General features: G+C 41.0%; 1 protein-coding gene across 1 annotated transcript; it reads right to left on the reverse strand.

Moving 5' to 3' along the window:
• Positions 1–400: 400 nt before the first annotated feature.
• znf821 (zinc finger protein 821) lies at positions 401–16,911 on the reverse strand. The gene is made up of 6 exons (XM_080033102.1): positions 16,782–16,911; positions 8,681–8,812; positions 8,406–8,524; positions 7,157–7,255; positions 5,711–5,877; positions 401–3,987 (listed from the first exon to the last, which is right to left on the reverse strand). The coding sequence occupies exons 1-6, from the start codon at positions 16,783–16,785 to the stop codon at positions 3,006–3,008; spliced, it is 1,503 nt and encodes a 500-aa protein (XP_079889228.1). The 5' UTR covers positions 16,786–16,911; the 3' UTR covers positions 401–3,005.
• Between the last annotated feature and the right edge of the window lie 24 nt (positions 16,912–16,935).

Below are 16,935 nucleotides of genomic sequence, written 5' to 3' on the forward strand. Positions count from 1 at the left end.
CAAAAAAATTAATTCAGATGGTTTTCAAACTAAAATACCAAATAGCTACAGATTCAGTGGTATTTAAATGTTAGCAATACTTTCATTAAGTTTTCACTTTTGCCATGATTAGGTATTCAGTTGCTTTTACCTTTTAAATTAATTTGGCTATTATTTACTAGTACAATATTTCTGTATTCACTTTTAAGTTTGGTGTAGTGAAGGTATAAGAACAAAATACCACAGTAGATACTACTTCTTCAGGATCTCCGACAAATAATAATGCCACACATTCTTAAATAGTTTTACCCCTAACACTAAGGAAAACAAATGTGTGTGGTTGGTTGTGCTATGCTATAAAAGAAAAACAAGACAACTGTTGTAGTAAAGTCAATGTTTATTTCCACATTCTTTACCAGGTTTCATCATGGTCTGTACATCTGTTAAACCAGTAACAGAGGATGGCCCCAAAGTGCCTTCCAGTCAGAATGCATTGATATCGCAGCAAGCATGAATGTTCTCAATAGCAGTTTAGCTCATTCATTTGGCCTTGTTCAAAGATATTTCTTTTGTAAACATGGACATTGAGAGACAAATCCTGATAGAATTAATATAGGAAGGCCAACGTTTTTAAACCACATTTTTTCGTTTGATTAAACTCGTAAAAAAAAAAACAGGCAGGCATAAACTAACAGTAGAACACAAGCTCATATTGAACCATTCTAAGACAAGTGCAGTTTCACGACATGCAATGCTTACCTAATCCATACTCAAAAGTAATGCTCGTATAGACCCAACATCACTTCAGAGTTCATCGTACTTCCTTTCCAACAGTATATCGCACCACAGACGCCGCGGCCCACTGCAGGACGAAGGAGGATATCACAGCAATTTTCAAAGCGGAAACCTCTGAGAATACCCAATATTCATAGTCTGAGAGACGACCGAGAGAAACAAATAACACCTGAAGAAGACTTTTGTCTGTAAAATGGAATCTGCCCTTGGTGTGTCATGAACAGGAATGGCAGTGAGACCCTGTTGCTTTCATGTGCTGAACGAGGAAGAGGAAAACGCCTCTGAAGACGAAGAAGCGTCTCAAGAAAAAGCCACACACACTTGCTTTAATCTGTCATATGATAGCTCTATTAAGGGATTCTTATGGACCACCAGGGTGTTGCTGCGTCTATAAGCTCGGAGCCCTCTCTCGCCGAGTTAAATTGCCTGAGGAAGCTAATGTCTTTAGAATTGAAGTCTGTTTAAAACAAAAATGAAAGTGGCATTCTGCATAGTTTCAGTGAATAACTGTTGCATAGAGGTTTGATGCACTCCTAGAAAAAAGCCTCTGAGGATGACACAAAACAATAGTAAAAGAAGAAATCTACTTGATTTTATGCTTTGTTTAATTTGCTGTGACAAACTGCCAGCTAGAACGACTCTTGTCTAGGAGTGACTCAAACTGAACCAGTACTCGTCGTCTTGGATATTCCTTGAAGACTATTCCAGAAACGGCTCATTTGACACTGTGGAAATGTTTGCATCTGGAGAGGTGTAGTCAAGAAGACAAAAAAACTGGAGGTAAACTTACAGGCAGGATATCCGAACATTTTCCAACGCTTTTATATATCACCAACGGTCACAAAATAACCCAGATATTTTCACGAGAAAAAAATATATATTCACATCGTATTGCATAAAATATGTGCTGGAATGAGGGCTAAATGGACAAAGATGAATTAAATATTTCCCCCAGTAACGGATGGAGCTAAAGAAACAAAATGTCTAGAATGGTACGGGTTACATATAATGAATCTGCAGCTTAAACGAAGCATGTGAATGCTGGCAAGTTGCATGAAGCTGAGGATGTGTTATCCAATATTGAGATAATAAAAACCCACCGTGATGTTGTGATTTTACTCTTGAGGAAAACCAATGTGTTTTTGGACCGAGTACAAGTAACGCGGCATAATCTGTTGACAAGTCATTTAGCACAATATTCCTTAAATGTGATGAGCCCGAAATATATAAGAGGTAACTTACGTGTTGTACAGTACAAAACAGCAGCACAGACTGAACATTTTAAGAGCCAAAGAAATTCAGCTCCGTAACACATCATAAAAAAATAATAATAATTACACTGGCAAAATATTCGGAGTGTAATAATGTAAGGAAACAAAAAAACAAATCTGAATATTGGCAAAGAGAATGAAATGCAGTACGTTGCACAACTCAGGGGAAGAGTGGGGAATGCTGCTCGACACTTGGGCCAGTTCAATAGGACAAAACATTCAGTTGTATCTTTTAATAAATGTTTCGATCAATCACTTTCTCCTGTGAATGATTCTGTCCTATTAAAAGTGCCTGAGTGATAAACACAAACTGTGGGGAAATAACCCGCATTCTCATGTAGTAGTGTACAGTGTACATGATGTAGCTTTCGGAAGCTTGGGAGTTGGAACGCAAATAAGCCACGAGACAGCTGAGGTAGTAGTAGGACTGAATGTGAACTTCCCAGGGACCAACGATGGCAGCCTGAAGAGAGAAGAGGTGTAGCTACCGGTAAACCCAGAGTCACTGGGGGCTGGCGGAGTGGACCAGAGAGGAAGAGGAGGGCCAGTGGCTACAAAGTCCACACAAGGTCCATGTGCAAAAAGATTTGTTTGTTTCCCCTCAAAGGAAGTATAACTGCTCCTACTAGAATGAATTGTGTTAAAATCTGCAGACAAACCGATAAAATCTCTTTACAACATGCTTTTATGTCATCATCATCTATAGAACAACATGAAACATTCTCAACCCTGTCCCCAAGGTTTTTATAGACCGTAATAAATTAGAAATTGAAGTAGTTTTTTTGCTGTGTTTTAACAACACAGTTTTGTGTGTCTGTGTTCGACACAGACGAGAGGCTGGAGGTAAAAAACCAGCGTTGGAATGGTTCACTGTAACCTTGGCACAGCCTGATGGCAGAGTGCAGAGGTTTAATGACGCTGCTAGTAGAAGCCAGTTGACGAGTGGTGGCCCGGTCCAACCTAGGGCAGCTTCATGAACAGACCGTTGTCCATGGAAGGGACCGGCATGGGGCAGGGGAACTGAAAGAGGCTCATGTCTGCGGTGAGGGCGGCCATGGCGGCCGGGTCGTGCTCTATCTGCGTCCTCAGAGCTGGGTCGATCTTCTCCAGACGTCGCTTCACCCTCTTGGCCTCCCTCTCTCTGATGAGCCGGGCCTGCCTCTTCTCGGGCGTCTCGTTGGCCCTCTTGTTGCGCATGGCCTCGCGGTCCCTCTGCAGCCTGCGCTGCCTCTGGTCCTCAGACTCCTGCATGCGCTGCATGCGCTTGGCCTCGCGGTCACGCAGCCTCCTCACCTCCCTGTCCTCGTCAGACTCACACGCCCGCTTGTTCTTCTTGGCCGCCCGCTCGCGCTCCAGACGGTGCACGCGTATCTCCAGCGGTTCGTTCTTGCGGCGCAGCGCCCATTTGCGCATGGGTGACTGGGCGTCCACCAGCTGCTGGTAGGCCACGCAACTGTTGCACACCAGGAGTACTCCGGCCGGGTAAACAGGCATGGCGCTCAGGATGTCCGGGATGGGAGGCAGGCTGGAAGAGGAGGAGCTGAGGGCGTCAGGGATAGACGCCAGTGAGGGCCCGTCGGAGAGGAGACCGTCGGCTAGTGAGGGGAAAGAGGGTCCCTGGTTGGAGGCGGCGCAGATCCCCGGGCCTGCGCACGGTCCAGATCCTGGGCCGTGACACGCTCTTGGGCCTTGTTGTTGTTGGTGTTGTTGATGACACTGGCTGGGACGGTGGGCTTGACGGTGGGCTTGACAGAGGTTTGGGTTGAGGTCCGCTGCGTGACAGGGGTTGGGGCCCTGGCACGAGCTGGGGCCTGGGCCGTGGCAGGAGCCAGACCCAGGGCTGGTCATGGGGCTGCTGGAGAGGGAATGGGACATGGAGCAGGCATCCCTTCCTCCGCTGATATCCATCCTGGTTATGTCCAGGACATCTTTAAGCTTCTCCCTATATAGAAAAAAAGATAGTGTTAAATAGTTAGTCTGACTGCTTTCTTAAACCCTTAGAGGAGCTAGAAATGCAGTCCGTTGATTGGTCGACATAATCATCATTGTGTAATTACCTAAGCAAAAGTGAATAATCTTGTGTTTTGAGAAAAATGTCAGTGCGCAACTCTGTTTACTGTATCGCTGAATCTACTCCTGAGCCTAAAATCATTTTTCCTTTGTTGAAACTGAACCTTGACGAGGCAACATTTTACCTTTAAACTGCTTAAAACTGAATTTTCACTTTTACCATTTTAAATTGAGTTTTCCTTGTTCAGATAAGACAAAAAAAGGAACACAGTCGCCTCCTACTTTCTTTACTTAACAATCCATATAACACTTAGTTGTTTTCATCTCCAGAGCTTGTCATTAAATCTTACCGTTCACTCCTAATAAAAAAGTGTCAACTCGTGTCACCACTACAATCAGAAGTCTACACAATAAAGACGAAATACATGACAGCAGAAATATTCAGCTTGCATAATGATGACAGTTAATGTTCTTGTTTGCCAATAGCCAGCAGCATGTAACTACAGGCTGGTGCAGCAGAGAAAAGATGACTTCTGTCATCCCTCCCTTTTCTCCATTCGTTTGAGAGATGAGCAGAGACACAGAGTCACGTGACCTGTGGTTAACTAAGAGGGGAGATTAGTTTAACACACTTTTGAAAGCCAAAGAGGAAATGACTATTCCCAGATAACAATAAGGGAGCAAAATATGGGTGCCAGATGCTTTGAACGTGACTTTATGCACAGTTCACATTATAGCAAGCTTTCCAACATCAAACAGCTTTTACACACACAGATACTGTTTATGTGCTCAGTTATGTCCGTTTATTATAGATGAATAGTAACACTGGATTGTGTCGACTCCTATGACCTTGCCAGGGCTGTTTACATTTTGAAACGTATTGTTAGTTGCTTAGCAACATGCAATTTTTATTTCCATTAAATCCGTCATTCAAGTACTAATTTTATTCATCCCTCATGCTCTGCCTCCTGCCTCATCTCACACTTTGAGAGCCGCAGCTCCATTGTGTTTGACTGTGCTGCGTTGAAGACAAATCCTCTCTTATATTTCAGACTGTACACTGCCCACCTTTTTCATAGATTGGACCACCTTATTTGATTTGCCAAAACAAAATCTCCTACGAACCTTAATATTTGTCTTTTGAATATGGTGACATGCAATTTCTGACTGATTTTATATATTCACTTCACTCCTGCCAAAAGAATCTTTTGATGTCGACTGTAATATATAAAACTGTTTCTCCTGCTGAACCAGCGATGTCTGCTGCCTTTGTTGTATTGTGATTAAGGGAACTGTTGCAAGTAAATGAACCCTTGGATCTCGTTTGAAACAAAACCAGCACGAATACAATCAGTAACAAAACAGCAAAACACTGCGTACAGCTCTGAACTTTGCATTATTTATTCACTATGATTTATTATTTATTTGACTTATTTTCTCCTTGTAAACTGTGAAAGCTGCTGACTTCTAACTGATCAATTATTGATCATTTATTTAAATAATTTGTAGTAAAAGACAGAAACCTTGTGGCCATAATAATAATGCAATCTCTACCTATAATGTTTCATCTAAAATTCTCTCTTACTTCAGAACAATGAAATCCAGATTAAAGAGCTGCGCCAAGAGACACAGTGGAGTAGAGAGAGGAGCCCAACCTGTTAAAGTTGTTGGTGTCTGTGAAGCGTGCGCCACAGACAGCACAGTTGGAGAGGCGGTCTTCAGAGTGGATGAGAAGATGCCGTCCAAGCGAGCCAGGCGAACTCAGGGCTCGCCCACACACTGGGCACACATAGCTCTTGGTGTTGCTCATCATAGAAGTGTGCTGTTAAAGGCATTCAGCAGAACAAGAAAAGAACAGGAGACATGTTAACACACCACCAACATAAAAAAGATGGAAACTGCCTACCAGTACTTGCTGTTGCAGTCATGAAGGAGAGTACGGTTATAAAATATGAATGAATTAACATATGCAACGTATGAAACTGTAGATGATTTATAACTATTATGAAAAATAAACAAATATGAAAAAATGTGTTTAAAAAATTGGAATCAAAATTAATCATGCTAACACATAACTATTATTGATGGTGTGGGCATAATAGAACTGCACAAGCTAAAATTCTTGTTATTTAATGCTCTCAATGGAATTATAATGCCATCAGAAATGTATACAGTTCACAGCAGTTGTCAAGTGTTTAAGCACACATGTATGACATTTCAAATACTGCAAATAATAATCAGCATTCAAAAGTGATACTCAGACCAATCAGTGCCAATAACTGATCCTAAAGTTGATGACTGAAACACCAATTGTTCACCACTGTAACCGTGGGAATTGTCACAAACTACCCGATATGTGCAAAAAAAGCAAAATGAAAACAAAACGTGTACAGTGTTAATTGTGTCAATTCTACAATTAAGAAAGTAAGGTATAAATCAGCTACTAAATGTGAATGGTGAAGACACATATAATAAGCAGCTTAACAGAGGCTAAGTAAAAAAAATATATATTTTATACAGTATAGATGTAAAAGAACTTGGATTTCTATATTTGTGAACAAAATAAATATACATAGCACTTTAAATGATCCATGACTACTTATGTTTATTTAATTGTGTCCATTTTCAAAAAAAACTTTTTCAATTAAATTAATAAACTTTAATAGATTTTGAAGGACCTGTGGTAATCCTGCATGAGAGAGGACGGTGTGGATTAATGTAAAATGAAGGGATAAAGAGGTATAGGTGCCATTGAAGAATGTTTTAGACTTTTGTGTTGAAAGGTAACCAATTTAAGATTGCATTAACTCACAAACCCCTTTGATTGGGTTTAGTGATGGTTTTAATTAATTTCCCTTTTTGAGTTAAAAAACAACTAAAAAAAAACAACTTCTATGGAGTTACATCACACAGTAAGCACTAAGTCGTTGCGTTCTCCCTCAGACATTAATTTCACAGGAGCAGTGACGCTGAGCTGCTTAGGGGCTTTAAAAGGTGATGACCTACAGTAAAACTCACTTACTAGAAACAGACGACAGGAATGGATCTAAAGCTGCCTTGTTTTCATGGCTGTGTACTGGATTAGATAGTTTAGTGCTCACCTGGTAGACATGGGAGATGAGCTTCTCTGGGCTGCTGAAATCCAGCGTGCAGAGAGGACACACAAAGTTAATGCCGTGGTCTAGCCCTTCCTCGCTCTCCTGAAAAAAAAAAAAAAAAAAGACCAAGCATAGTTAAAAAACCCAATTCAGAAACAAGACAACATTTCTTTAACTTATCATGTACAATCGTATTTGTAGAAGTGCTTTCGGTGATGTGTTGACTAAGTGAATGAGCAAACTTCTCACAAGCCTCGGTGACTCACTCACAGTGAACACCGATGCTGTGTGCTGACACAGATGTTACTCACAGCCTCGTTACACTTTCAAACAGAAGGTCCAGCCACAAAACATATTGATATCGGGCATGTTCTGTTCAAGTCCATCACGAGTACAGTGCTCATTTCTTTTTCGTGTCCCTTCATTTTCAGAGGGGTTTACAAATAATAATAATAAAAAAAAAATTACCATTTGAGTCATTAATGTTCAACAAAAAGTTCTCATTTACAACGGAGGCCTGACAAAAAGTCATAAGTTGTCACGCCCCACAGAAGTGCTCAATAAGCATATGACATTCATTTGACCTAACAAATCTCAAAATAGTAAAACTGACAAAAATGGACGTTTAAAATGCTTAACAAATCAAATAATTAAGTAGCATATATCTTTGACAGTGGCATACACTCCTGTAGAAACCCCTACACAACACAGAGAGGACATTTATATCAAACTAATGATTTCTTTGACAGTATATTCCCCCATCTTTAAAGCTATAGTGCGTAACTTCCGTGGGCCCGATGATGAATTCTGAGTAGTCACGAGTCACAGCAACACTGTCGGCGCATCTACATGAGGCAAGCCTTCAGTGATCATTACACTGGAATTTTATTCCTTCGGCTGTATGTCCAGGTTGTTTCTTAGCAGTAGAATCAACAACTGAAACATTTCCTGGGTGCTCCTTGTGATTTTTCTGAGTTTCTCCTGCACCAGTGCTGGGGGGGGCTACGGCAGTTTGTAAATGCTGCCATACTGAGAAATACAGAGAACCGTTTTTGTAGAGCTGATAGGCTTGATCAACTTCGTGTCAACTTATTCGGCAATGGCTTGAATGTAGACCGTCACTAATTTATATGCAAAAGTTACTACGCATTATAGCTTTTAACAATACCACTATGAACAAGAACGTGGGCATATCTATTACAGCCACGTTTGTGTTTGTTTGATGCGGGGAACATGCCCTGCTGTCTCTCACCTCTTTGACTCCGGCTCCCTGCAGGCGGCACTGTGATCTCTTGGTGGTCATGTGGTCGTCGGCGGAGGTGTTGGAGGACGAGTCTTCCCCGTGGTTGTCAAGGTCGCTATCACTGTCTTCTATGGGGGCAAACACATCCCTATCAAATACAAGACAAGAACAACAGAACACAGAGCAAGGCTTACTCTCACTAACAACAACCCCTTTTAGACCTAAATAATAACATCCTACAGCTTCCATCTATACTAGACCCGTTCCGTCCCTCCATCCTGTACCTGAGATGCTATCCTGCTCTGGGACTTCTTGGGAGTTGATGCTGCAGCATTCACTGTCCTCTGTGAATTCGTCCCTGCCGTCCATGTTAATAGTGTGCTGGAGTCCCGTGATGCCTGAAGTGTGGAATGGCCCTGGGAGATAGATGGAGAGAGACAGAAGCAGTCGGTGAGATAAAAGTGTGTCCAGGGAGCACAATGAACTGTTTTGACTGAAGAGAGAAAAGTTAAGGAGTGTGGGTGGCTGGCTACTACTAGCATATGTGTGTATTGTAAGCCAAACATATGACACTATATCTAGTGGTGGGTAATCAGACAATATCAGATCTCCTCACAATCTGTTACTGTGTGCGCGCTGAAAATAAAGTTCCAGTTTTAATACACAGCTTAGGCACTGTAAACGGGGCAGGTTACTAACTGAGGTGGGCCCCCTTTGTTTACATACCCTTTGTCTACGAATACATAACAGTTTGCAGAGCCTATGCTTGGTATTAACACCAGATCTCTTTTAAGCACACACACAAAACGGACAGGAGGCGGATCGTGAGGAGATAGTCACACATTTTGACAAAGAGTGATTTTTTTCCATTCTACAGAATCGCCGACTCCACCTTTAATTTGACTGTTATTATTTTTTGCATCAACATATATCTAAACGACACTCTTATTTAACACTCCATAGACAGCAAGAAAAAAAAATATGTTGATTCATAATATATAACATCTGATTAGCATCTGACCGGTAGAGTTGATTGCAGTAACAGAAAATGGCAGCAAAAGTGGGAGCTATACGATCAAAATGGCACAGACCAGCAAAAAGAGCTGCAACATAGTGAATTATTTATAAACCTCTACATTTTGATTCAAACTTTTTGGAGTCACTGAAGACATGTGCAGTGCAGGCATGTGAAGCATCCACAACCGACTACTATATACTGAAAGCTCAGCCGCCGAGGCAAGGTCGCTGACATACGTGCACACACATTAACTTCATTTGCATCCCAACCCCCACTTTTTCACACACATATACACACTGGCAGATACATGCTAGGTCTTTTTCGACAGCCATGTTGCGGTCCCACAGGGAAACAGCCTGTACTCTTTTCCTCTAGCTAACTGCCTTCCTACTTTCTCTCTTTCTCTGTCTCTCTCTCTCTCAGTACCACCCACACACCGAACAGCCTGGTTCACCCTCTGTCCTCCCTGCTTTTATGTAGCTCCTGACTACTTGCATATCTATACCATCAGCGCAGAGGGGGAGGATAAAGCTTGATACCATGGCAGCCCATACGTGGTGGCTCATTTAACTCCTTGCGATGCTCTACTACTATACTATATGATACGATACAGGACTCTGTGAAATCACATCACGTTTTCTTATTATCACACCTGACTATGCACGCCTGTAGTTAACTGCCAACACTGTTTCACTGGAGACAGTTCTTTTGAGAGCTGCTCCTCTGGCATTCCAACACAAAACATCCCATTCTGGAACGCTGAAATTAATGATAGCTTTAAAATCCAATTCCCTTCCCTTGTGGGCCCTCTCCCCATTTACACAGATCAGAGATGGGAAAATAGATCCTGACTCCAGTTACCTGAGAGTGACAGAAGTAATTACAGTCCTCTTCACAATCCTGAGGTATTGCACTGCGCTCACTCACACACACACACACACACACACACACACACACACACACACACACACACACACACACACACACACACACACACACACACACACACACACACACACACACACACACACACACACACACACACACACACACACACACACACACACACACACCAATCTGTGTGTCTGAGGAAAACAGAGGTTTAATCTTTGAGGAGGTATGTCATATATTACTATTTGTTTTTGCTCCTGGCGGGGAAGTTAAAAGTGTAACGCAGTTTGGATACTTTTCCCATAGCATAGCAATTCATTACTAGCACTGTAATGGGTCCGAGTATTGAACTATATGGAACAACTACTACTACAACAACAAGCTGGCTTCACGGCACATAGGCAATGATTGATGTGTGAGAGATCCCCATCCCCCTACTGCTAGGGCTCTGTCTGTACATCTGTCTCTCCTCTCTCTCTTTCTCTCTCTCTCTCTCTCCCTCCCTCCCCCCTCCCTCAGTCTCTGCCACTGTGATGTTATCTGCGATGTCTGTGTGTCTGTAGGCAGGAGGTGACGCAGTGTCTGACTGAATCCAGACAAAGAGACAAACTCATCAGCCAACAGACACACAGACACAAGAGGGAGAGAGGAGGTGGTTGGGGGGGCAAGGGGGTAGTAGCGCGCAAAACAAAACAGACAAAAGATAGAATGCCAAAACTCAAACTCAAACACTAAGCAATGGGGGTCCTGTTGAATTCAAAGCAGCCCCCTCCGTCTCCTTTTCAGCCGCCGTCATTCCCTCACCAAAACACACAGACACACAGACACACAACACGTCTGAATATCCAGGAAGTGCCGGGGCCCCTGTATTCCAACCATCCACTTACACACAGACACACATACACACACATACACACAAACACAGAGGAGAGCGAGGATAGTGGGCCCCGACATCTGATCAATTCTTACTGTGATTAACAGTTGAGCTGTTATCAAGAAAAAGGCAAAGTGGTAAACCATTTTTCTCTGTGAATATCCACTTCTGTTGTTAGTTTGCCTTGCCTGGAATTGGCCTTACATCTCACTCTTGACAATTCCAAGAGAGAAGACATATTTATCCACTTATATTGGGCTTTTAATCCAAGCACAAGGCTTAACTGTCACCACCAAAGCCTGCAGCGATAACATAACGATCAATAGAGAAACATTTGTCTTCATTTTAGCCCTGTTCATTTCATATGCTTGACAGAAACAGGCGTGTGACTCAACTGCTTCGACTTTCACATTAAAGTGCAATTACAATTAAAAACTAGCTTCTGTGTTCACGCATTATGTACCCTTCCTCAAAATTGTTCTTAACTTCTGATATAATCTTCACAGTACTTACTTATCAAAGACCTAAGCTCTTCGCAAAAAGAGTAGTTCTGATTTTTTTTGCAGTGACACATGCAATTATACACACGTAGACTATCTAAAAACAATCAACCTACAAAACACACAAACACTTTTTGTCCCCATATAGTATGCACTAACTTGTTTCTTGTTAACTAAAACATAAATTGCTGTTTTTCTTGGCATTGTCGCATGTCAAACTCAAGGAGGAAGACAAATAGCTGGTAGACAGTCAGCACTGTTGAGCTATTGTCTGGAATCCCCAATGTGTGTGTGTGTTTGTGTGTGTCTGGCTGGCTGGCTGTCTATGTGTGTGTGTCTGTCTGTCTGTCTGTCTGTCTGTCTGTCTGTCTGTCTGTCTGTCTGTCTGTCTGTGTCAGCCCACCCGCCTGTCAGACTGTCTGCCTGCCTGTCTGGTCTTTCAGTCTAACTTGTCTGACCAACTCAGTGTGCAAAGCAATTCATACTTTGCAAGAAAAGACATGTAAAACAATCAAAGCAAAACAGAGCAAAGTCAATGTACAAAACACAAGAGCCTGAACTCACACTCCAGTGTCACTGGGTGAGTTGTGACTCTACAGTTTGTTTTTTTGATTTCTCTCAGAATGAGGTGCACTAGCTATCCACTATCAGACCCTAATAACGGTTTTCAGCTCCCACTGACTCATGTAAAAGTGTCACAGAGCAGCAAATGGCTAATTAACTAGCAGGGATTATGACAGACACAAGTCAAAAATGAATTTCAACAGCAGTTAAATAAACTTTGTTTAGAAAGGAGGGCTGCAGCAGCATACATAACTTCAGCAGATTACACTGGGAAATCCCTTTCTGTGGACAGAGGCGTGCTAATAAAACCAAAAAGGGGAGCAAGGGGGGCTGAAGGCCAAAAGCTGACATACAAGTAGACGTGCATTCACAACAGGGTCCCAGTATTCCTTAGTTTCAATTAAGTTAATTTGGTAGATTGTATGCCAATGTTTCATTAGAATATGAAATAGAAATGGGATGCTACATTGCATAATAGTGCAGTGCCACTGATGTCATGTAGGAAAGCCCTGCTTTCAAACAAGGAGGCTTGAGGAAAATATGCTGTGTTTATCAGTAGGAAAAACTTATACAAGAGTATGCTTATTGTAGCAAGAAATACTGTAGACATCTCAACAGAAACATTGATCTCAACAACTGCCATCCTAAAGTACAGGGCAAATGCTATTTTAAATAGCTGAGGCTGCACTTAATTTAAGACGATTATCGTTGCAAAGAAAGATTATTTTCATTATGGATTCATCCGTCGATTATATTGATGAATCGTTCAGTAAAATTCCCTTATTAATTTACCAGAATCCAAGGCTTATTCAAAAAGCTTATTCCATCCAACCAAACATTTAACCAACAGTTAACCCTCAGACATATTTTAGTTGAGTGCTTAACGTGACTATTAAATCATCAAATCAAGACATTTGAAAAGCTGGAGTGTTTGGTCATTGTTTTCTCCACTAAAACAAAATGACAAATAGCTATTTGTTAATAATAACAATTATTGCCTGTTGTGTTTTTGTCAAACCCGAATCCGATTAACTCAATAACTGATTCAGCCTTACTGCTCTGTAATGCTTCCCTGTCATCCTGAGAAGGAACGGTGATGATAGAGCTTGTGAAATGCTTGTTTTCTCCGATCGTGGTTCAAGAAAATACTTGTTGTGATGGGACTACTCTAGGCCTGCATATTCTTGGCACATTGAGACATGCTTTTGCCTAAGATCATCTACAGAAATGACAACTTAAAAAGAAAAACCCACAACACGGTCGGCCACAGATCCCGGACATACAAAATAACCTTTTGAGGATGCTGACAGAAGGGTTTTCTGTGCATCAGTCTAGGCTGGAAAACACACAATACACATATACCGGTACTAGTAACCACTTAAAAATTTGATATCAATTTCATGTTGTGAGACTACTTCATTTTTGATGAGAACCTGTATGCATTATCAATATACAGATATTGCTGGGTTTGTCAAAATAATAACTTCTTTCATACATAAGTGTCAATAAAAATACTCCAGGGGTCATACATGAAAAAAGAAAAAAAGGAAAAGAAAACATCTCAGGAGCTAATAAAGTCACAATCTAGAAACCTAAAGGAAAACGAGATATCCATCACTACTGTTATCTGTTTGAATGCAAAGTCAAACCCGTATAAAACATTTACGATATTTAAACACAGCTGCTAACAATAACATAATATAGTCTGATTATTTTATATGCAACAGTATGTGATGGCATGTGACAAGGAAGAAAGCCTGTTTCTTTTAACAGCTCTATAGGAATCTATTAGATCTATAGGTTACAGCGGACTCCAAGGGGAGCCGCTGAAACGCTGTTCGTGCAGGTCGTTAAAGAAACAATAATAATTCAACAACGTTTCTGTCAAACAACCAAAGTGTACGCGGATAACGGACGTGACATGGATGAATAACTCGTGAAACAGTATTAGTCAGATACCTGGAAATACCTACAGTCAACTTTGAAGGGGTTGGTCTGTTTTCGCCTGGACATATTATTGTCCATTCCCGGTTAAAAAACAACAACTGAATTCTCCTAACCCCGAACGGGTATACCGAAACCAGTCCAGGTGTATTCCGCACTGAGGTTGACAGATGATGAGAGAAATAATAATAACAGAAAATCTTTTCAAATCGTCTACTCGATCCGCCGAGTGGGGATCATAATCTATTAAAAATATAAAAAATAAAATCCATAAGAGTCACATTCTTGCAGCGGTTAAAAAAACAGACCCTGTCTCTAATCGATCAGGTTGGTGGATAAAATTAATGTCCAAGCCCCGGTCAGAGAGACACACCGAGCGGCCCCTTGCTGCTCCTATCCCGAGCCGCTGGCTGGCAGCCGCACACTCACCGCAGCAATGCACGAGCTCAGCTGATCTCTAACGTAAAAGCAATGGAGCCACACCAAAGAGGATTGTGGGATATGTAGGGAACGACGGGGACTCTTTCAAGCAAAATATACTACGCTGCTTTCAGGTCGTATGGGAGAGAGAGAGAAAAAAAAGCCAGTTTAGAGAAAAACCTTAAAATAGGTCCATGGGAGTCTCACTGCGCGGCGTTCAGGTTGTGTGGGAAAAAAGAAAAAAGGAGAGAAAAAAAGAGTGGACGATAACAAAAATATTTTTGACATGCAGGATATTATGCAGGACCTCAATATATTTTTAATTTATTTTCAAAACTGAGAGAGACGACTGAAAGCTCCTCCCAAGTGAAGCGGAAAGATGATCTGGGATTGTTTTGTCAAATCATCAACTGAAGAATAAGTTCCTTATAAAAATACAACTAACTTTTTTCATATAGCCTACACATTGTTTAGTATTAGAGCCCCCAAAATAATATATTCAGATAGAAATAAATATATATTTATGTGTATATATTTAGATAATGGCCATTTAATTTGGATAATAATTAATTGTGATTTATTGTTCTGTGTAGGTCGGACATTGTACACTTGGAAACAAACTTGTCAGCGCTCTCTAGTGGACAAAGCATGCAATAGTAGCGACTCTATTCTTCAAATGACCACTTAACATCCTTTGCATTTCCGTACTGCAAAACTGTTGTTACCTGCACATTCACACATTGAAACGGCAGACATTTCAGAGACATATATAACAAACCGTATTGTATTTAGCCAAAACCTTCAGCATGGCTATATGCCCCTGAGAAAGTATCTTTTTTAATTTGAGTAAACCGACCATTTCAACCTCACTAAATGATCCAGATTTCAGGAGATTTTACACACAGCAAAGGGAGAGGCCACTTGAGCTGATGAGGGCTACTAGGAGGGTTGTTTGTTCATCCAGATCATGATAAGATGGTAAAATATGAAAAGGTGACTTGATGGGTGTGTTAACTTGTATAAACACTGACATGGTGATGATTCACAGTGCAAGAATAGAGTATAAGAAAGTATAAAGAAACATGAATATATTCTCACAGGCTTGAAATGGTTATAGTAAGTCTGATAATAGTGCTATGCATAAATCCCAGAAAAACTTCCATCCAAAATGAAGCATTATCCAACAGGAAAGACCACATTAAATAAACAGCATTGTACATGAAAATGAACATCTCATTATGTGCATACATTATGCATTTGCATTTTAGAATAACCATCCATAACCATTTATTTTTCTGCCATAGTTCAAAGAGTGGATCTATCTGTATACTGACACAGCTATCTGGTATGTTATTTTGAAACTTATGACCAACCTGATTTAGACTTTTATCTAATGTTTAATAAAACATTAACCCTTGAAGTATAGTGGTCATGGTCCCTACAGGGTTTAGCTATTCAAAAGCTGTTTTGCATGTATATGAATGGGTTTTGATAATATAGTTGCACATCAACCTCCACAGTGGATTTCTATATGCTATAATCATTATATGTTTTATACATTAATATATTATCACATACTATATTATTTTTCTGTTGGAGTAATATGCAAAACTCCAACCCATTTGTGCTTGAAAAAAGTTAAGTGGATTTTTTCTTATATACATGACAAAAGAGGAAGAAAAATTCGGACTAAGGTTGTCATAATTACTAGCCTACATGAAAGGGTTACTCAAGCCGAACCTACAGTGTCATTTCTCGGACAGCACAGCAAACCACTAGATGGAGCTACAAACCACTGAACTGTCATAACATTACATGTAGTCGTCATCACTGACTGCCACGAGTAAACGGACCGCAGCACGACATTGACAGGGTAAAAAAAGAGAATGTATTCTTCCGCGGGTTAAGAGAAAATATGCCATCGCAACAAAATAATCTCGTTGTGTCATACACAATTAATGGCGGTTGTCGAAAAATGCACACACATTAGTGTTCACGTTAAAAGCCATCTATTTAGAATCAATCAGTCAATAAAAGATCAATGAGATAGCGTTATCGTTAGCTAGCTGGCAAAGGAAAACAAGCCTAACGTTAGCCCAAATGATAACCGGGATTATCAGCACTGTCACCTAGCTACATTTCGCATCAACATGAATATATAATTGAACTGTTACCCATGGTGTCCAGTGAGCACTGGCATATCAGGTCAGAGTCTCGGGCAGACGCACAGAGTGTGGATAAGTCCTCTGCTAAGAGCTAATGTTACTGTACGCTGATGATAAACTTCAGCGCTCGAGAGCACAGTCTTTCACGCGCTTCTTTCTCGAG

Source organism: Ammodytes marinus, assembly GCF_949987685.1.
Source record: "Ammodytes marinus genome assembly, chromosome: 1".
Classification (NCBI taxonomy): domain Eukaryota; kingdom Metazoa; phylum Chordata; class Actinopteri; order Uranoscopiformes; family Ammodytidae; genus Ammodytes; species Ammodytes marinus.